General features: G+C 37.1%; 1 protein-coding gene and 1 long non-coding RNA gene across 10 annotated transcripts in view; both read right to left on the reverse strand.

Moving 5' to 3' along the window:
• QKI (QKI, KH domain containing RNA binding) overlaps positions 1-22,295 on the reverse strand; it is a 155,994-nt gene that overhangs the window by 71,055 nt on the left and 62,644 nt on the right. For all 9 annotated transcript variants that reach the window (XM_051811275.1, XM_051811273.1, XM_051811272.1 and 6 more), the window contains exon 3: positions 20,549-20,665. In XM_051811275.1, the coding sequence (XP_051667235.1) occupies positions 20,549-20,665 (117 nt within the window). The remainder of the gene's footprint in view (positions 1-20,548; positions 20,666-22,295) is intronic.
• On the reverse strand, positions 10,988-14,304 carry LOC127481704 (uncharacterized). Its single transcript, XR_007908296.1, has 2 exons — positions 14,275-14,304; positions 10,988-13,251 (listed from the first exon to the last, which is right to left on the reverse strand). It is a non-coding gene; the product is annotated as an uncharacterized LOC127481704 (long non-coding RNA).

Raw genomic sequence — 22,295 nt, forward strand, 5'->3', positions numbered from 1 at the left:
AACAATTATAATGTTACTTCTCCAGTTGCAACAGCCAAAAGGCACCAATTCAAACAATACTGGCACCTAATTAAATGCTCCAGTGGCATAATTCAAAGGGGGGGTTCCTTTGGATTGTAGTATTTTGGGACAGCTGGTTTGTGTTTTGGGGGTTTTTTTGTATTTTTTGGTTTTGCTTTTTTTTGGTTGGTTGGGGGAGGCATGCTTGGTGTTTTGGTTCTTTCCCCTCCATATATAAAACTATAAACAGGGAATGGAATTATATAAAAAAAGGAAAAAAGGAACATTCGAAAAAAATAAGTTTAGTTCAGAAGGAGACTTGGAGGTCTAGAAAGCATCAGATTCCAGAATCATACACAAGACTGTACCAAACTTACAGGAAAAAAAAATTCACAAAATTATACTCTTCTCTCCTTTCTGTTGAACAAGAACTGTTTTCATCAAAACCTTTTCTACTTTTCTTGAAATTTATGGTGACACAGCAAATGAAGTTAAAGTGAAATCATTTTAATGCAGACATTCATGTGTCTCATATCATGGGATGTGACGGTGAAGTTTAACTCTGCAAGTTGAGTCTATTTAACAACCAGCTGTCACTGAAAATAGCAGTCCTGACTCTGCTACTTCCACGGAACTGCCCCTGCTGCTTAGACAATTGTGCAGGGACCAACTAAATAAACTCACAGACTCAGCTGACTCCTGAGGATGCACATGAAACAGTGGGAAGAGATGTCCTAAGGCTCTTAATGGGAACTGACCATTAGATCAATCCAAACATAGTGCCATACCACTCACAGAAAACCTTCAATAATTTGCAATGGCAAGAAGATTTCGTCCTTTGAGGACTACTAATATGATAAGCTTACAGAGCTCAGGCATTACTCCGCTTAAGACTGTGTGAGCCTCTTCAATCCTGCATAATTTGACGAAAACTTAAGTAAAGACACTAGGAATTGAATTCTAATTGAAGGACATATGTGGTTATTTCAATATTCATTATGTCAGTTTTATAAAGAAGAGCGTATTTATATTGTGTAAATTCACTTTTGTGTCATATGAATGACACAAAAACATCTTAGTTATTTTTAAAATAATATTTTTAATACTCTTTATTATGCAACACATCCTTTGGATGCAACACTTCTGCCTATGCAACTACTTCATACAAAGTATTAAATCCCATTTAAGTGTTATGGAACAGAAGTGACTGACTGACTTTTGAAAAAAAATGGAAATTAAATCACAGTATCCCAACTACCAGTTGCAATGCTGTTCTCCACAGGAATCTGAAAGAACTTAATCTTCTGCTGTAACTTATAAACAATGCCTAGACCATATACTCAAACTTCCTGCTGCAAAATCATATGGTCTGACAGAGAAAGGCACTTTCCACAAAAAAGTGCTCATGTAAGTCAGAAAAATCATCAGCAAAATGTTTTTTTTTTGTTTATAGGGTTTTTTCCACTCTGTTAGTAAAGTATGTTTTAACTATTTAACAAATTACAGTAATACTAAACAAAAGTAAAAACAAAGTTTTCAGTGCTAGTCATGCTCAGCCAAGCATATACAGTATAAGCTGTATATCCTCCCTACCCTGCAGCTAGGGTTAATAAGATTTATTCCACTTTTTTATGTAGAACGTCACATTCTTCTAATGGGGACAAAAAAGTCTGAAAGTGACTGCAATAAAGTTTTAGTGACTGACTTAGTACACAACATGCAATTACTTAACACACTAGCACTCAAGCTTCACAAGGCAAGCAAGGCATACATTGCAGTTGCACTGTACGCCAAGTGAAAAGCAGGCACAGCTCATCAGCTATGAAAAAGTTAAAGCAGATTAACAGGATAAAATACACAGACAAATCAATGCGTGAACAAAAACTTAAAAAAACATGAGGTGTCTCAAAGCAAGATGTGATGTTTTTATTTAGGCACTTTAATGTATATAAACTGTTTTAACAACTTGCTCTAACATAATACAACACGCAGGATAACAAACCTATTAAAAGAGTTTCAAAATGCTGCCCCAGTTTAAGCAGGAGATGTTCCTCCAATTTGATACTCTGAAGATACCAGCAAATAACCTCTTAAATCTGATCATCAAATAGTACATAAAAATACTACAAAGATTCAAAAACACAGGCATGCAAACTGTTTTTCCACTATACCTACATAAGTACAGGCACTAAGAAAATAAAGAATTAAACTAGGAAAGAAAGTCTGCATTGTATATATTCACCAAGAGTCCAAAGGGTAGCTCAATTACCTCTGAAGAAGCACATAACACCCGAAACTCCAAGTATAGAAATTACTAGTACAAAGCACCACAGTGAGCTTGTCATTTTGTGCATTTGAAATATTTCCCTTCCATAAGGCAATAAGCCTGGGGGGGTTTTTTGTGGTATGTTGACAACCACACAGTCCAAGGATACCGAAATCCACTCACTCTGCAAGTTTTGTATGTCCTAATAATCACCGCCCTCCTCCATGTAATTATATAGCTCTTAATACTATAACCACTGTAACTACTGGTATGAAGATAGAGTGAACAGACTAGAATTCAAATATCTAGTCTGATACATATGAAAAATTTCAGTTGCAAAAAGCAAGAAACTGTTTATCATCACCAAAAATGTACTTTTAAAAATCACAAATAAATGGGCATATATCAATATTTTTAGGGGGGGGGGAAATCCTTTTGATACTGTTATCACAATTTTGCAGAGACTTAACACCTTGTTCTCAGTTCCCCCATGATCCCTCAGAGCTGATCTTGTTCATCTCATTAAACCTGCTGCAGAACCGCATTTCCTGCTGTCTGTGTAGTATGATTGTGCCTCGCCTACTTTTTCACAGTCCTTGAAGAATCTCAAATTTGTACTTAATGTACACACACACAAAAAAAGAGAAAATATTCTACACAACTGAAATGTTAGTTCTCTGAGATTAAATGTAGACAAACCATACTGGAATCCCAAAATTTTAGCCTGATCCTTACCTATAAGCTACTTTCATTTTAATATATAGAAATGTACGAAGTCCATGATGCATAACACAAGATACAGATAAAAAAGCCCCAAACACGTAAAATGCAACTTGATTGTAGAATTGTTACAGTTCAGTAGTATACACACACACACACACTATATATATACATATATACACACACACACATATACTTATATATGTGTGTGTGTATATATATATATATATATATATATATATTCTGTATATCTTGCCCATTATCCTTCTTTTTATACTTAAGCTTAACTCCAAGTCATTTTTTTCCCAATTTCAGAGACTTTGACCAGAAGAAATAGTCAGGATTATTTAATCTGGCCTCCTACATATCATAGGCCATTACTTCTCAACAGAAAAGAACTGCTCTGATAGTAACCATTAAAAATTGGTTGAGAGTGCATCCAAGGTCCTCATAACTTGACTCTGCTATATGTGGAATTAAAGTTTGTTTCTAGATGGATTCATCACATTTTCTTGACAAGAATTCTCAACAACTCAAAATCTGATTTTAAAAAAAATTCTTAGCTTTGAGGTACATATATACCAACGGTTAACTGGTAAATTCTCCTTACTTTCTTTCACAGTCAATTTTGAATTTTTACCCCTTAATCACATTCTCAACTGTCCAAATGACTAAGAAAAGGGAGAGAAGGGATAAAGAACATCAATATCACTGTTATCTACTTCAAAAAATCTTATGTAGTTGTGCTCAAAGTGACCTCATTAGAGACAATACTTCAAACACCAGATGCATGCAAATACATCATTATGTAGCCAAAAAATAAAAGTACAAATGTGAGACATGCTCTATAGGTCCCAACCATAAATAAAATATTGTTCACATTTTTAGATGCTGATCCTACATAGGCGAGATCTGAGCCTGCTAGAAATTATGTTTCACTGTGTATATCTGCAATAAAACCAAGTTTTATGACATGCTTTCAGCAGGACTGTTTTCATCAGAGAGAAAAAAGCATGTTTAGCAGGTGTGTATATATTTCAAATGACAACTCAGATTACAGGGGGAGACAAGGGGTCTGAATTTTCCTCACACGGTACATAAACCCTGTCAACAGGATGCTTAACAAACAATGTTCTTCTGGAGGACTACTTGCAGAACTAGAAGCTCTCAGCTTCTAGATTTTTCATATCCTAAAACTTCTTGGTAGAAGAAATTTAACCTTTTATTCAAAATTACTGAGATAGTTAGCTTTTCCTATTTGACCAAGTGTATGACTTTACACAACCATTTTTGTCCAACTTTAATGAAATTAATGAAAAAATTGTCCATGAGGTGAGTGCAGAAAATTACTGGATTTGCGCATTCCAGCTGGCATTAAAAAAAAAAAACAACAAACAACAAAACCAACAAAAAAAACCCCCACACACCAAAAAAACAGCAAAACCCAAACCATAGACTGGAAAAGAGAATTACCATTCAGTCTTAGACTTAGGAATCTCACTCTACTGCACAATCATAATATGGCAATTCCTCCCAAAAGTGACTGCAAGTCCTAGAAGAATAGTAAAGAACACAAAAGGGAAGGATGCTCATGCAAAAATGGTCTAGGAAAGGCAATTGCTAAAGGAGGAAAAGTTCCTTTATTTTTCCACATTTTAACACTGTAAATAATTTCAACAAAGAAATTTTTTTCTCTCTGTAAGACGACCTGAGTATCATAACATTATTTTAAAAATTCGTATATGAAAACAGGAAATTTCTCTAAAAGAAAATACATGAAAGAGTTCCTCAAAAATGTGACTGAAATGAAAAATAAAGGAAATGCTCAAAAAATTTTAGAAATTTTTTTTCAAGTAACCAAAGTCCATGAAATATAACCAGAACAATAGAATTTAAATAGAAAAATCTCATAGTCTTGTTACGTTTGCTTTACAGAGAACAAAAAGTAGAATATGTCCATTCAAGACTATTCTTTCTGGAAGATCAGAGTCTTCAACTTTTTTTAAGCTTGGGATTTTATACTACATGCATGATTGCCAGAGGAAGCCTTACCAAACTAGCTTCAATATTAGAAAAACCATCTGTGGTTGGACAGTGTGGGTTGCAATACTCGCCTGTAAAGTGAAATGACTATTCAATGGGTACTTTTGATCATAGGAAGCCACCTAATCACTGCAGAACCTAATTCAAAATGGATGAACACAGTTACACTAATACTGTACTGCAGCACTGCTATGCTATGAAATAATTTTGCTAATCTGAATGCATGTCAAATTCACACGCCTTTTTTTTTTTACAGAGCAGAAGAAAGAAAACTGGGGAAAAAAAATAGTTAAAGAAACAGAGATCATTCCCCTTCAAAATGTCAGATCATAAAACATCTTACCAAATTCTTATTTAATGCTTATCACCATTTACTTGCATGAAAGGGGTATTGTGTGGTGAGTAGGAACAAATCCCCATTTACTGACTTAATGAATTACCTAAAGAAAATGTAACTAATAATCATGCTCTTAACTAAATACAATTAAATAATTTAATGAAATGTATCACTTCCTATGCCCAGAAAAACATTTACTTCAAAAGAAAAGCAGACTACTTAAAAAAACATGCCATTTGTAAGATCTCATCTAAGAACGGCTTTCTACAGTTTTCTTTCTGAAAAATCATGATCAATTCACACAATTAAAAACTTTTTTTTCCTAAACTGACTTTTCACCACAGTTTGCTTGTATCCTGTGAAGTTATCAAGTTCCACTACCAAATAAAATCTACCATTCTGCTCTTTAAGAATGACACTATATTTAAGCTTTTAACAAAACAAGAAAACCTTTCAAGTTTCCACACTTTATGAAGTCTTTTAAGATACTGTTTTATCTGTAATGATATTTGTTTGTGTAAGGTTATATACAAGACTAGTCATTACTGCTAGCCATTCAGTATGCACAGTATGCCTTCTGAACAGACTTTATTAATTGTGTCTAATTACTGCAGGCAACCAATCTTACTCTCTGCATGTGACCTCTATTCACCCAACAGCTGAAGCTCTGAAGTTCTAGTTGAATTATCATGCATTGCCATATCCACTGAGCTCTTCAAAAGAACTTCGTGTACATGCTACAGTAATTACTCCTTTTCACTTACTGTTTCATATTTTTGGCCAAATTAGTCTAGCATCAAACATTCAGCTTTCACTCCAGAATAAAGCTGTTCAGGCTTGCTGAACAGACCTTTCAAACTTCATAAGGAAAGCAACCAAGCCATTCCTTAATTTCTGTGGATGAATGAAATAAAAAAAAAAACATTTAAGTGCTACTCTAACAATTTTATACCCTTTGTTACTGCCTACTGATTTAGTTTGTATATTTTCACTGTTAGAATATTCTTCAGCATTGGTATCTGAAGAAAACGAAGACTACTAATTCTTCTGTGTTAACTTCCTTGCTTTACTCCTCCTTGTTATTTTTGTTTAGGTATGCAAAAAATAGATGCTACTTTGAGAAGCCTAAATGAGACTGCATTAGGAAACATTCTTCAAAGAGACAGAGAAACTCAGTCAATAAATTTAATTTTAAAATACACTTTTTACGACATGTGAGATATATAAGATACCATGTCATGATACAATAAATTTTAAAAAAAACAGTGAAATAAGGACCTACAGCAACAGATGCTTCACACAGAGGAATGACATGGAACAGGATAAGGACAGGGCAAGTGTCTCCCAAATGTATAACTTCAACATTGCAGTTCAGGGGTTTTCAATTCTACTATAGTGACTATCATAAAATTGCAAGATTTAAGAGTCACAAAGATTTAAAAAATTAATAAAATAACCAAAGCCCACCACACACTCACACCAAAAAAGACAAAACTTTACACTGTCCCTAGGTTCCTGAAAACAAAGCCTTCTTCAAACAGCTGAAAATATCCTGTTAATTTTCTTCACCTCACGTCTTCTCCACCAGATAAACGAGGGTATTATCACTGTTTAATACAAGTTTTAATTGAGTACTGTCACTGGTGGGAAGAAAAGTGTGGAACCACTACTTTCCATATCAAACAAAGCAGGTAATTAACAGCTATTCTGGCACAATCCCTTATCACCAAAATACACAACACTGTTAAGTTCTCTCAATGCCAATGCTTTGCTCCAACAAAGGAAAGCTGATGTTTCAGGGTCACATTCACTTCTTTAATACACAGGCATAAATTTACTGCTCAGTCAAACACCTATAATTAAACACAAGAAGAATATAATTCTAATATTCAAACAGGCTTGCATATGAGTGGGATATCTCCCCCTCTAAAGATGATTGCCTTTCATTTTTCAGTTTCAAGTAGCTACAGTTCACTTAGTTTTGATTACATAGCAATTAGATATGCAAATACAGAGATCTAAAAAATGCTTTTTCAAATGTCAGATTGTAAGCAATCAAGCTTATTCTTTTCTCCTGTACACACAAGCTATTCATTAAATAGCTACTGTCTTAAAAACATTCCAACAGATTGCCTTTATCAGTGTTTTAGAAGCAAATGTGTAAGTGCGCATTACTTAGAACACAGCTCATCAGGGAATGAAACTGATCTTGCAATTAATTTAATATATACATGATAGTGGATAACTAAGTATCATCTTTGGTCATTTTTCATGTTGTTATCAATATCAAAGCTCACTGCATCTTCAAATTAACCAAAACTCACTTTTTTGTATATTTAATGACAAATATGTCAGTAATAAGTGTCACAGCTAAAGTTGCTGAATTGTTGAATGTCAATAATTTTTCATTGTCAATAGAAAATCCATTTGGAATAACCGATTATCCAGGTTTTTTCACTATATTAAAAATAGATTCATATAAGGGAAGTCACTATGAAAAAGTGTGGTTAGTATAATTTTGGCAGGAATAACCATTTTGACACCCTGTCCTTTTTTTTGTTTTGTTTTTGGAAGGCCCACATATATGTTCTATTACAAGTGCAGACTGAGAACTTCTTATGCATCTAGACCACATGTATGAGCTTGGTTCTTTGTGATACATTTCACTGGTCCTCTAGAAGCAGCCCACAGTTTGAGATCCACCGAGCACTGGTTAAAATTGTGGGAAAGGATACTTGCCAGCAGCTCTAAGAGATCAAGAAAGAACTACTGCAAAATTATATGGTCTATAAAATATTGTTACCCACAACTATGGTCTGCCACTGACAGTTTGAAAGCTTGCTCTTGCAAAACTCTTAAATGCAAGAATAAAATGGGATGGGGGCAGGGGTTGGTTGGTTATTTCTCTTAGAAGATCACAAAATCACTTCCAAGCTAGCAGGAGTGGAAGAAAGATCCCTAAAAGCAAGCCTGTGTGTTCAGTGACTCAGCTGTGCAGAAATGTACATTAACAAAGGAAGCCAAAACAGTTCTTTCCTCAGGCTGAGCTTTTAAGCCAGATAAGTGAAGTAAATAAAATGCTTTCTTAGTTGATTCCATGATCGACAACCACTTCTTCAAGATGACTCTCAAAGGAGCACAGATCCTTTTTCCAGGTCAGGAGAGCAGTAAAAATTACAAGAGATGCCTGATTCACCGATCTGTTTAAAAACCTGAAAAAAATCAGTTTAGTTCTGCAGCCCAGCTGCAGATCCTGAAACATTCCATCAAGTCAAATCCAAGAAAAAATTGGATATGCCTTTTAGAAGAACTGACATTTATGAACTAACAGGTGAATGTGTGACAAACTATTTTACATTTTGAGGGTCTTCAAATTTGCCTTTTTTTTTTTTTCTTTTCAGTGTTCAATGTGATTTTCTCTTTCCTTCCTCTTGCAATACAGGAGTCTTACTTAACCAGCCAGTAGGGCAAAACTAGACCTGTCAGCCTGCTGTTGCTGCCCATGCAATGTTTATGTTCCTTCTGTTGCTTCTTCCCTAAGGGTCACTATAAACAACTGTTTGAGCAGCAAATATAAGCTGTATATTTGAACTCCTACCCACTACAGCCTAATGTAAAGAATGATACAGCTGAAGGGAACCTGAATATTCCTTCCCAGTGGTGCCCCTGCAAACACTGCCTCATCTATTACATGGCTCTCCAAGGAACATACTGGAAAAATCCTGTACCTGCAACTGTGAAACACCAGGATCCAAAAAGCATACTCAAAATGCCGATTTCTGCATCTGGCAAGATTGGTGATACGGCATTGTCTAGTCTAATTCAATATACTTAATATTCTGACTTGCAAAACCAGCCAATTGAAAGTGGGTTTAACAGGAACAAGTAATATGCCGAATATGACTCATTTCAAATCGCTACACTGTATTCTACCTGGCAGATTCTTCCACTAGAAGTCATGAAAGATGGACTGAATTAGACTGCAAATAATAGGTCTGAAGGCTGCAATAACCAAATAAAATCAGATTTCCTTAAGAGAACTGAAACACATAATCAATAGCATGTGTTTTCCTCTTCCAAACATTTGTTTCTTCAGGTGTATATAGAAGACATGGCCAAGTCAAAGTATCTGATTTTTCTTAGAAATGGAAAATCCAGGGGTTTTCTTTTCTTTTCTTTTTTTAAGGAAGGTTAATTTTACTACCAAATGAACTATTCCAAAAAGGTGCATTTCAAGTTAAATTGAACACCTAGTCTAAAAGGCTGGATACTAAAAAATTTCACTAGTCAGGCTGCAAAAAGCAATTCTGGTATTTGCGATACCCTTGCCTCCTCACTGCATACTGATTTCCAGATTAGTTTCAGTATTTCAAAACACATTAGTAACTTTAAAATTTATCACTTATTTTGGTTTTTAATAAAGCTTACCTTAAGACCTTTCCCAATTAATGCTGTTTTGAGTCAGTGTGAGCTAACATATTTAAGTTGTAGGTCTTTTTGTCAGTCAAAATTTAAGTGAACATTCAATTCCAGTGTTGTCAACTTAAAACATAAATGAATATTTCACAGCCACTTCAAAGACTGGTTGGTCATTTGAAGATCACTTACTAGATGAAGACATATATTATCAATGCAGAAGACCCTCAATTTTTCTCTATAAAAATAAATTTTACATCTAAAATTTCTTTGTCAACTACTAGCTTTTAGTTCTTGAAATTATATATCACAGTATATTTCATGAGTTCAGCAAGCTAGTTAAAACTAAAACCCCCCCAAGATCCCAGCAGCCTAAAAATTAAATTCCCTTGAATACATATGGTTGTAAATATGTGGGGCATTTGAAATCAACAGTTCTGCATCTTAACTGGCTACCAAATAATTCTGTCAAGAGGATTAACTGAAACAGTCAGGTACTTCAGGTGGATTCAGTCAGTCAGCTGAACGTCATTTGTCACTCCAATCCTTTAGCACCGTCTGATTGCCAGAGACGCATTAATCGTTCCGTACGGCTGCAGGACTGAACATTCCAGATAACTATTTATAAAAATACTCCAAAGAGTACACATGCTGTGACAGAGCTGTTATTAACTGCGCTATGGGTCCCATCTTTCAAAAAGCTGCTTTCTTATTTAAGACAAACATGCAGTTACTAAAGAGAAGAGCAACTTGATCCCACAGAATGGACCCACCACTGTCAGCACTTCTTTCCTAACCATTTTAAGTATCACCACAGCAGAAACACCAAGGGCCAATAAATTAAGGTATACAGTCACACTCCCTGAGGAAAAAAGTTTATCTAGGGTGAAACGTTAGGATCTGGTGTCTAGAATTTAAAGGTCCAACAGGGAGAAAATGAAACAGCATTTTGACATGGATAAATATGGGAGACTGAAGAGAAAAAATACCCAGAACTAGGCAACCACGTCCATACTTTGGACATAATTCGGGAAATTGTTCCCAGAGCTCTAGACTGCAGAGCCAAGACATGTACAACACTCAAGACTATAGCAAGGTGTCATGGTTTGAGATCCCCAAAATCTAATTCCCTAGTCTAAGCCTCCTCCCCCATCTCAACCTAGTATAAGATGTGGGTTTTTTCCAGACAAAACATGAGACTCAGAACGGGGGAAAGGGAATATATTACAATGACTGTACAAATAAATATTATAATACATTATACACACAATCACAACTATCTCTACCATGACATAAGTATTTACAATGGATCAGATCTCTTCTCCCCTTTAAATAAAAGTCCAGGAGGGAAGAAGGACAGATTCCTTCTTCAGAGCAGCAATGTCTCTAAGGCAGCAGTCATCTGTCCTCTTCACAATGCAGCAGCTGATAGCTGGATTTCTTTTCAATACACACAAGGAGATCTCCAAGCCCCTTGGCCCATAGTCTCCAAATGAGGGTCTTTCAAGACACAAGGGGGTCTCCTTTCACTCCTCTTGGCTCCCTTTTGACTCCAAGCGAAGGTCTCACCTGTGGACTGCCAGCAGGGACTAAACTCGCTTCACCACAGGCATATCTCGAAATGCAGGGGCATCTTCGTGAAAGTCCCTTCCTCAGGGGAGTTCACCCCTGAGTCAGAACATCTTGGGCAGCATTCAGTTGCAAGCCTTTGCCTCAAGAGTTCTACCAGAGCTCCTGTGCTCTGTTTCAGGCTGCCACCTTGGCAGCAGTGGCGAGGAGGGGAAAAGGCCAAGGTCACCCCCCTCTGCATTCCTCTCCGTCCCAGTCCAGCTTCAGGATGCTTTTGAGCTTCTCAGCTCCTCTCTCTAGTGCTGCATGTCCAAGACTCCTCTCCTTAATAGGAGTCCATCTCCCTCCTTTCTCGGAGGTCTCAAAGGACTTTTGGGGGGTCTGGTTCAGTTATTACCCCCAAAACTCTGTAGCTCTGTTGCTGACTCTCTTTTCTCGGCTCTCCTTCCAGGAGTCCTGTCTGCGGTGCGTGCCGTTTGCTGTTTGGTTCAGTCCTTATCTGTCCTGGCTCTTAGCCATAGTCTCTGGATGCTGCTTCTGCTGCTGCTCTGTCTCTGCTCACTTACAGTGGAGAAAACTTTCTTAGCTCTCACCTGCAGGCACCTAGCCCAGCTTTATGCTGTTCCAGGTCCCCGCAGCCTCTGCTGGGGGCTGGGGGCCAAAGCCCCCCCCAGGGGGCTTCTGCCCTCTGCTCCTCGTGGCCTCAGAACATGGCTACCACTTCTACAACCAAACTACAACTAACCTTCTCTTCCGTTTGCTTGTGGTATGTTTATATTTCGCAGGAGCGTAGATTGGACAAAACTTCAAAACTTCCAGGGGTCACCACCACCTGGGGTTTTACCATTTTCTTAGCTTCAGGGGGAAAACCTGGTTCAAACCACTACACAAGGGAAGACACGAGAACAGAAAGACCAGTTTTCAGCTTTTCATTTATAACTCAGGGGTCTGATTTTGCTGGTTATCAAGCTTGAAGAGATTCTCTTAAAAAAAACCTGCTATCAACAATGTTAAAAAATTCCAACAAAGAAAACCACCACAATACCATATCAAATCAATATCGAAGAAAGTAGTGTCAAAAAACCCCTCCAAATAATTAAATAACTCCACACCAGAACATCCAATTCCTTTCTGCCTCCATGAAATGTTAACCTCACTGGAAACAGTCATATCAACCTTGTACCACAACAAATGATCACAGAACAGTATGGAAAGATTAGGAAGAAAGTAACACCTGCATCAGACTTACTAGACACAGAAAAAGCATCATCATAATTTATGTAAGTATTATATCCAAACATTTAGGTTATACGCACTCACTGCCCACATGCCAAATAAAGGCACTCAATTAAGAGACTGTTCTTTGCACTACTGTAAGAGTAACAAGTTTTCTCTAACAGAAAAGGAGGTCTGTGTATCCAGCCTTAACAAACATTTGTTTAAGTTGTCATCCTTCCATGCAGATACTCAACACATTTTAAATGGAGTTGTTATAAGTTTTAAAGACACTTTTTATGAAATATTCAGTGTGCACGCACTTCAAAACATTCCTCATTTACTGCCTAAAAAGATACGAAAAAAATACGAATAGTTAGAAGACAGAAACTGCTAATTACTATCAGAAAAGACTAACAAAAACATGCAACTGACTGTCAATAAATCCCTCCTCCATCTGAAAAGTGTAAAGACCAACAACAAAATCTTGCAACTATACCTGGATAAACTGTAAAGTAAGGATATTGTCCCCCCACACACCTACCTACACAGCTACTTGAATTTCATTCGTATGCTTAATACACTGTACTGTAGGCCACACATAGCAGAAGAGTAACCTGTGATCAGTAATATCCATTTCAATCCAAGTCCAGGCATGACAAAGGCTAATACTAAGCCAGAAGACCTAAGGAAAGTGAAAAACTGTCACCATCTATAAACAAGTTTAAATGGAACACCATTCAGTCATTTTAGGAATTGTAATTTATGACTGCTATGATACAGTTGACAAGGAATCCAGTACCTTGCCACAAAGAAACACTACAGACTACTTGTCTCTGTTTAGAAAACAGTAAAACAGCAGAAAGTCAAATATATCTTCCAAATGTTCAATTAATAATCTAAGTATCTGGTTTCAGCAACAGCGGTATATTAGCTTGTGTTTACTCTTTTACTCCATTCAAAAGAGCCTTGTCAGTCTCAATAAAATTGCTAAATCTGACCCTAAGGAGCCATATCCAGTATGGTAAACAACCACCTGTATTCTGCCCGCCAGCAGCCACCCAAAAAATATGGAGAAGCAAAAACTGTCAAGAACTGATAGCTACTCAGGAATCACACAGGCATGCTGCTTTGCTTCCTGAATAAACTGGTATATTATAACTCCATTCCCACGTTTAAGTAGGCTGAATCTTCATACAGGACAAGAAAATTCCCATGAGGCTCAAACTAAGTCTGGCCTTTCCCACACAGAATTGCAAGTAGAGTTTCAAAATACTCAACAAACACACTCAAAATGCAACCCTGAACAGAAATTATTTCTGTTAAGCAAGATTATCACAACATTAATTCTTAAACTAGAAAAAAAATTTTCGTCATATAACAAACACCAAATCATTCACTGAAGGGTAGGTCAACAGGTTAAGGTTGCAATGTAGACAACTCTAGAATCCAGAAAGAGTTTTGTGGATTAAATGAGAATGATGGTAAAGTCTACAAAACCACTAGGTATCCTTCACAGCATACCATGAATATGGGAAAGTAGCACTGAATCTGTCATTCGTGGAATCTCAGAAAAAATAACTCCCTTGTTTTAGTATTATTAGATAATTTTCAACACTATTACCCCTTCGAGAGGAAAAATTAAAGCTTTAAGAAACTGTATGACTGTACATAAGAATGTCAATACTCTGCTAAAACGAAGTCTCACCTAGTTCAGTAACTTGTTTCTGATCCTTTTCTGCAAAATAAGTATGGGAAAAGTTTCAGGTTACAGTAGATTTTCATTATTTCAATCTTGTTTCACTACTTTGCTAGACAAAGTAAAATGTAGAGAGATGTTGGAAGACAATTTTGTCAGTACTTCAAAACAATTACGTATGCATAGTCCCCCAAGCCTTTCAAAACTTCTGTTCAAATGTCAGATACAAACAACTGTGAGCTGGAGTCTAGTCAACCTAAACTAACACAATTAACACTCTCTGTGCTTCCCACTTAACAAAAGTTTAGGAATAATTCTGCAGAAAGACAATTTCTACCATGGTACAGAATAAGATGTGTCAATTCCCGTTCAATAGACATAGCATTTTAATTTATAAACCAGACTTGTTTATATACAGATGTTCAGGCAATGATTCAAGACTACCTGCTCATACAACAACTTTTAAGGTATAGTCACAGAAGTGGTAAGCAATTAAAAGTGAATGTAACTCTCCTATACAGACAAGTTGCAGCTTTGATTTGCAACTTAAATTAACAAAGCAGAACCCAGCAGATCAAACACGCTCAACTGCCACTCCACACTGTCTCAGTCAGTCAGATTCCAGTAACTAGAAGTCAGTGTTAATAAAAAGCACCCTTAATGATGGATGTTGACAAGGGATTCTGCTAGTAGGTCTAAATGGAAAAGTAAGCATCTGACCTCCAGAAAAAACACAGCTTTGTCAGGAAGGGATTATTTTAATTTTTTTAATAAAAGTACATTTATTCTAGTAATGTATTATGTATATGGAATTGCTCTTCACTTTCAAGTGTCAATGACCCCAGTCACCTAAAGAATTTTTTTCCCTGCAATTCCTAAGGGTATTGACAAACAGTCAAAACACCACCTTTGCAACCAGTGACAGAATTTTTTAAAGTTGCCATTCCAAACTGTGGCCATGATTTGTCAACACAGATATATGAAACTGTCAAACACTACTGGCATGCTTGTATGTAAAGGCACATTTTAGAGGCCACAAGCCTGAGCCAAGCATTTTATTCCCAGAACATAAGAACAATGATGGCTGGTCAAACTTCCATTTTGAAACACAGAACAGCTTCGCCAGACCTTTATGATTTGTTCACACATAGTACTTTTCAGAGAATGTGAAAGTTAAGCATCTTATACACAGGGTAGCAATAACAGGGTTTGTTTAACAAGATGCACTACAAAGTATATGTTATCTAACGTCAGTAACATCACTTTATTAGCTAAACTGAATGTTTAAGACCTTCAACTGGAAATCAAAGTGTATCAGATGGTATTTCAGAGACTAAAAGGCATTCAAATAATAAAATATACAATACTATACAGCATGTAAATGTAAGAAAATATCCTGATCACAAGACAGCTAAATTTTTCTACTCTTAATAATTTTCCTCAAACTTCGTGCAGGTACCAAGGACAGGTGGTTTCTAATTCCTTTTAACCCTTACTATAAAAACAGAAAACCAGAGAGTTCAAAGATATGGAATTATCTATTTACTGTAACAACTCTACACAAGTCAAAGGTCAAGACTAGTACTAACTGAGAGCTTGTCTTTCATGAAACCTTACGTAACTTCTGCTTTCAAGGTGAACAGTGATGTAGGAACAAGTAAACTGTAGGCCAGAAACCAAAACTCAGTTCAAATGATCTAATATGAACTGCAACAGATTTGAAGCTGTTACAGTAGATGAAGGCACAGAGTTCTTCAAATTCAGAACTGCATAGCTGCCTGCCTTTCTAATTGAAATAATCAATTAAGGAAAAAAATTCTGTCTCTCATAATGAGATGCTTCCTCATGAAGTAAAAATGACTAATGCTCTCTTGTCACACACTGTTCTAGAGGAGATTCTTGTCTAAAAGTAGGAAGAAATGGGAAAAAACAGTGGAGTTGACCAAGACTGGCACAAGCCAGCAGCCTGATGCTGTAAGGCTTCATACCTCTCTAAGTGAAATAATGGCAGTACGTGCACTAAAGAGCACTGGGTTGACTCCGTTTGACTCCTGTTTTGTGGAATTCATGTAAAAAAATGTTTTGCTTTTCCACCATTGGACAGTCTCCACTTTATTAAGGAGTACTTTTTAACTGGTGTGCAAGTCACTAGTTTTCCTCAGTACTTAATGAAAGGTACATTTAGACTAAGCAAAAAAATCCTTGGTCTTAATAAAGTTACACATTCATTAGCTTTTGATGAATGCCTGCAACTCCTCTCCTCTCCCCAATAATGTCTTTTAAGTACCCCCAGGCTCTAATCACAATATTCTCAGTAATTAAGGTCTTGATTTTAAATTTGTTGAAAACTGCCTAGAGAGATGTTCTGATTACCAGCTGAGCTTCAGATACAAACAATTTGAGGATTTCCCTTGCTTTCTGGGGGAAATCTGTCAGCAAGTTTCAAGATGTGATGCCAGTTCAAATGTTTTGGCCATGTGACAAAGATTTCTAATTCATTACTTCTGTTCGTAGGCTCACACAGCAGCGTAAAATCCTCTACAGAGCATATCTGGATGGTTTATTTTCCAGCACATCTTTCATATTTTCTCGTGGGTTCTGGAACCACGAGCAAGGTAGGAAAGTACATGTACAGTTTACTCAAGGAGATTCAGTACCATGTAGCTGTCACATTAGATTGACACTGGTTTAGTAATTAATTCCCTACCACAACCAACACAGTTTCTTTTATAGTTAGCATTGGGAAATCAGGTTTGCAGATATGAAATATACTTACAAAATACACATAAAACTTAACCTGCATTTCTTATCTCCCCCAAATTTCAAACAATTCAATGAAAAACCTCATTAAGTACTGACTTTTCTAAACAACACTGACTCTAAATGAAGGAAAGGTTTTTAAAAAGAGTAAGTGTAACCTTCCATGAAAAAAATACTTCTCTATTTTAAACTTGGAAGTACATTAGCATTTTGAAGTACAACCTTCAAAGAGAAAATGAAAAAAAAGGTAGTTATCATTAAATGACACAGACTGTCAAGGAAGTTGATCATCTTGCACTGCAAGACTAGAAAGTTCACGTGTAAGTATAAATCAGAAAAAAAAAGCAAGAGCCAATAGCAAAAAGTGTACTTACACCCCAAACTGATAAATATCTTTCATTCTTACTTTAGTCTGTTTGTGATCACCACATCTTAAATACAGCTTCCAAATCTTTATTTTTACAAGGAACATCTTATTAGTGTGCATCACAGACTGCATCATAACCAAGGATAGTGAAATTCTTCCTATTACATCAACAATGGTGTAGACACCAAAAAGGCCATTCTGAAATATATAAACTAATAACCAATACAAATCACCTCAGGAAAACTTTAGAAAGATTAGGAATGAATGGCATGAAAATCAGTTTTATAAAGAAAAGTATTTGGTACTCAACACTGGTTTACAACCAGTATCATACTATTTGGTATTAAAATATACTATGATATCACTCAAATACATTCGATATTAGCTGCAGTCATCATCATCATCATGGCTAGGCTTCACAAATGAAGATTTGGGAAGGGTTCTACCCACATTTGCTACAAGCGTGCTGGTGGCTCAAGAGGCCACTGCGAGACAGACAAGACCGGTTACAAAAGGCACAGCACAGACTCCTTGGATGGTATCGGCAAGACACGATTCTTTCTGTGTTGTCTTTTCTCTTCAATGGTGACCCTGCGAGTGTTCTCAAAGGAAGCAGCAGCGTTATAGATGGTGTGTCTCCAGACCTCCCGACTGGAGGACAGAGTAGACTAGCGATGGAGATCAGTGTGGCTAACACTGAGATGTTGTTTCAGGGAGTCCTTGTACCTTCTCTGGGGCTCCTCTCTTGCGGCAGCCAGTGGCAAGTTCACCATAAAGCAGGATCTTAGGGAGGCGGTGGTCCTTCATCCTGGAGACGTGCCCTGCCCAACGCAACTGTGTCCTCAGCAACATGGCCTCTATACTCCTAACTGCTGCCTGTTCTAGAGCAGACATGTTAGTTACACAATCTGACCAGTGGATGTTTAGGATTGTACAGAGACAGCGTTGATGGAAGCGTTCTAGGAGTCGCAGGTGGTGGTGGTAAATGACCCATGATTCGGATCCATATAAGAGAGTAGACAGCACAACGGCTCTGTAAACACTGATCTTGGTACTTTTCTTCAAGTGTTTATTTCGCCAGACTCTTTTATGAAGCTTTCTGAAGGCACTATATGCCTTTGCTAACCTGTTGTCTATCTCTCCGTCAATCTTACCATCCGAGGAGATGAGGCTGCCTAGGTAATTAAACTGCTGGACTGATTTGAGCTCTGATTCGCCAATGGTGATATGGGGATGATGGAAGACTTCCCGAGGTGCAGGCTGATAGAAAACTTCTGTCTTCCAAACTTCTGTACTCCAAAAGTATGAGACAACCAACTTAGAAGATGTAATGGGCATTCAAGTGCTGGTTGAATCAGTTTGTACTTTTTAATGTATACAAGGTTCCAGCTGATCTCCCATGCTTGTCCTTGTTGAAAATAGCTTTTCTTACTAAACTTAAAAAAAAAATTGCATGACTCAGAAGGTCTCCGTTCCTCTAAGCTTTTTCTTAAATACAAAACTCCAGTAACTCCCACTGCCTATTCTCCTCCAAGCAGTCAAAAACTAATAATAATGAAAAAAAAGTATGGAGAGTGGAGGAAATCAGTCCACAAATACCACTTCCCCAGACAGTAAACCTGCCCAGGCTATCTAGAGAGATGACTCTGCACAGGACAGGACAGGTTCTGAAGCACAGTGGTGGGAGGACTCTAAATGTAACAGCCATCTGGACATGGTCACAGGCGACCTGTTCTAAGTGACCCTGCTCGTGGGGGGGAGCCTCCAGAGATCCCTTCCAACATCCACCATTCTGTGATTCTGTAACAGACATTTCACAAACTCCAAGACCTACATGAACATTGAATGGATAGGTCAGAACACATAACATTTTGGGGAAGGTGCTGTTATCCCAGCTGGCAGTCGAGAATAACAAAAGACGTGGTGCACAAACATATGCTACACAGGCTGCTGCTGCCTAAGTGCCTGCCCTGCTGATGTTGTAGAAACAGAACATGATTGCTAGCTGGCCATATCTTCAGTGGGACTTAATATAAAATGCATTCAAAGAATGAAGGTTGTTACAGATCTAACAAAACCACAGATAGTCACATCCTCTTACTTCTACAGAACCTAGACAACCAAAACATCTCTAGGTTAGACTGGACCTTCGCTCAGAAGCTGGAAATCTCAAAATCCAAAACAGCCATAGCTGGAATAAGAGAAAGGGTGGTGACAGTACTACAGCATATTATGAAAACAAGAGGCATCAAATGAAATTTGAAAGTTACATGACGAGCTCTGGAAGAAAGAAATGTTTAATCGGGTAGACATTAGCTTTCTATTGTAACTGGTATGTGCCACATATGTATCAAGAGAACGTACTATGTGGCTGATCAGATAAGGAAAAGAGGGAGTTTTCTACAAAAAAAACAAAAGAAACAATACTTCTGGGAGCAAAGAGGAAAAGAGCCATGTTAAGCGCACACTTAAAACTGCAGTGGAGAAGTTGGTATAATTCAAGCAGCAGTAGTCAGAGGTGGAGGGAAGTAGTTAGAAAATAAACCTAGAAAAATAGTTACCACAAGAGCAACCTGACATTCAGGATGGCTCTATCATGCAGTTTATATGGGCGGAGCACATTACATAACTGGGGCAAGGAACAGCCCTAATTACACTGCGGCTCCATCTGAACACAAAATAAAACCAGGAACACAGTGCTTTTTGGTTCACTTAGACAGAACTGACTGCCAGAAATACATTAAACCTTTTTTTTTTTTTTAATCCACACTAGTTGCACCAATCACTACTTTGGTAATTCAATACAAGAAAATTATTACCACCACCTTTGAGGTTAACAGCTTTTTCTTAGAAAGATACATTTAAATTCAATTTTTACCTTTACCTTGTGAAACATGACACAATTATAAGTCACTTACTACTGAAGAATACTTTATAATTGCTAGTTAGACTTTCAATTGCAGCATTATGGAGCACAGACATTTAACTTTTTCAGGATAGCTTGTGTTATGTACTAAGTCTGTAAATGACACTAGATAACGAAAAAGCATACAGTAAGAACACAACAAGTAAGAATGAGAGACGTGAGCTTACCCTCCGTAAGAAAACAAAACTATGCATCTGCATCTGAAACTATGCTACCCATCACGAGCTTACCTTCTTTTTGTCCCTCATCGAGCCCTTCCCTCGGACCATTATCTTGCATCCTGTTTCTGCCTCAAGCTGTTTAGCTGTTAGTCCTCTGGGCCCAAGGATTCTTCCAACAAAGTTAAACTGAAAAAAAAAAATATTTCTATAAAAGCAAGTAAACAAAATTAATAAAAAATTTAACATGATGTATTTCTGTCTCTAAAAATATCAGTGTTTAATGGTTTAGAACACCACAGGGTTCACACCTGAGGCTGAAGAATGAGGAAATTACTGCCTTCATATATCAAATACCTATGTGACCCCAACTTTGGGGGATAGAGGTTTCAAGTGAAACTAGGTCTTTTAAATTTAACATTGCGCAGTGTACAGCAGTGGTATTCCTAATTTCTTCCTCATCATATTCTATGAGCTCTTAGAGAAACTACCAACCCCTATCCCTCACCACTAACATGACCAGGTATGTTCATCCATAGGCCAACAATGTGCATCATGTCACGGAAACACACATGGCCCGGTTGCATGACCAGACATTCACACAACTTCCGTGGGGGGGGACAGCTCAGGTGCCAGGTGTAGGTCCAGTCCCACAATGACACAGAACCTTCAGGAAAGGCCTCTGTACCCACTATTTCATTGCTCCCTGCCCACACCTAAGGAGCCTGCAAAAACCACTCTTTTTCACCATTCCATTCTGTTCTGGTGGGCTCAATCTGGGAAGCACATCTAGAGAAACCCTTCTTTACCTACCCATGCCATAGCATTTCCTTCATAAATACAAAATAGGGCTTCTCAAATTACATTCTCACTTTAGGTTTCATGGGTAACATTTTTTTAAAACACTGTATTGTCATATATATATATATATATATATATATACACACATGTATATATCGACACATATATATAAAATATGTATATATATAAAAATATATGTGTATATACAAACACAACAAAAGCACTTTTTGTAAGCTGCATAATTTACTCAGTTGTACATTCAAATAAAGCAAGTATTTCATGTTTAATTGGCTAACTTCAGCAGACATTCCCCCGCCTACGCTAAACAAAGTAATACCACCCATACATAACATTATTTCCTAATTATTTTCAAGGGTTTTCTCCCTTTCATTATTTTCAATCACACATTCTGGAAGTTATGACATAAATAAAAAAAAGGCACTAAGTGATGGTAGCACTGAGAACATACAGCAGTACCCTGTGACAACTGCAGTGCAAAGATGAAGCACCACGCTCAAAGGATAGATAAACTAAGAAATCTCAGACTGAACATTAAATTCAAAGATTTTAAGAGACCAGGAACTCTGCAGTAAGAACAGAAGTCTGAATATTTTAGATCCTGGTAAACAAAGCTATTCAATTGAATTGTGAAGAAGTTGTTGGCTTTCATTTCCTCAGCTAATTAAAACTGGTTTGGAGTACTACAATTCAACATATTTGAAATCCTTATAAAACTGCAAAGACCAGAAATGACTTAAGAGTGAGCAGGAATTATGAACAGAAGCAAATTAAAGTTTTTCAGCAAAAACAACCATGTTTCACAGCAGCTAAACTATTCATAGGGAATACACACTCCCTAAGTTATTTAGTATTGCAAGCTCAGAAAACAAAGACATATTATGAAGTCTGAATCAACTGCCAGGGGGTGGTGGGGTGTGAAATAAAGACTAAAGGAACTTGTGAACATAAAAAAACCTGTGAATCAGAAGAAATTAAGGAATACTCCCTAAGACTGGAT

The sequence above is a fragment of the Manacus candei genome, unplaced genomic scaffold (assembly GCF_025592945.1).
Source record: "Manacus candei isolate 608988 ecotype Guabito, Panama unplaced genomic scaffold, ASM2559294v1 h1tg000081l, whole genome shotgun sequence".
Classification (NCBI taxonomy): domain Eukaryota; kingdom Metazoa; phylum Chordata; class Aves; order Passeriformes; family Pipridae; genus Manacus; species Manacus candei.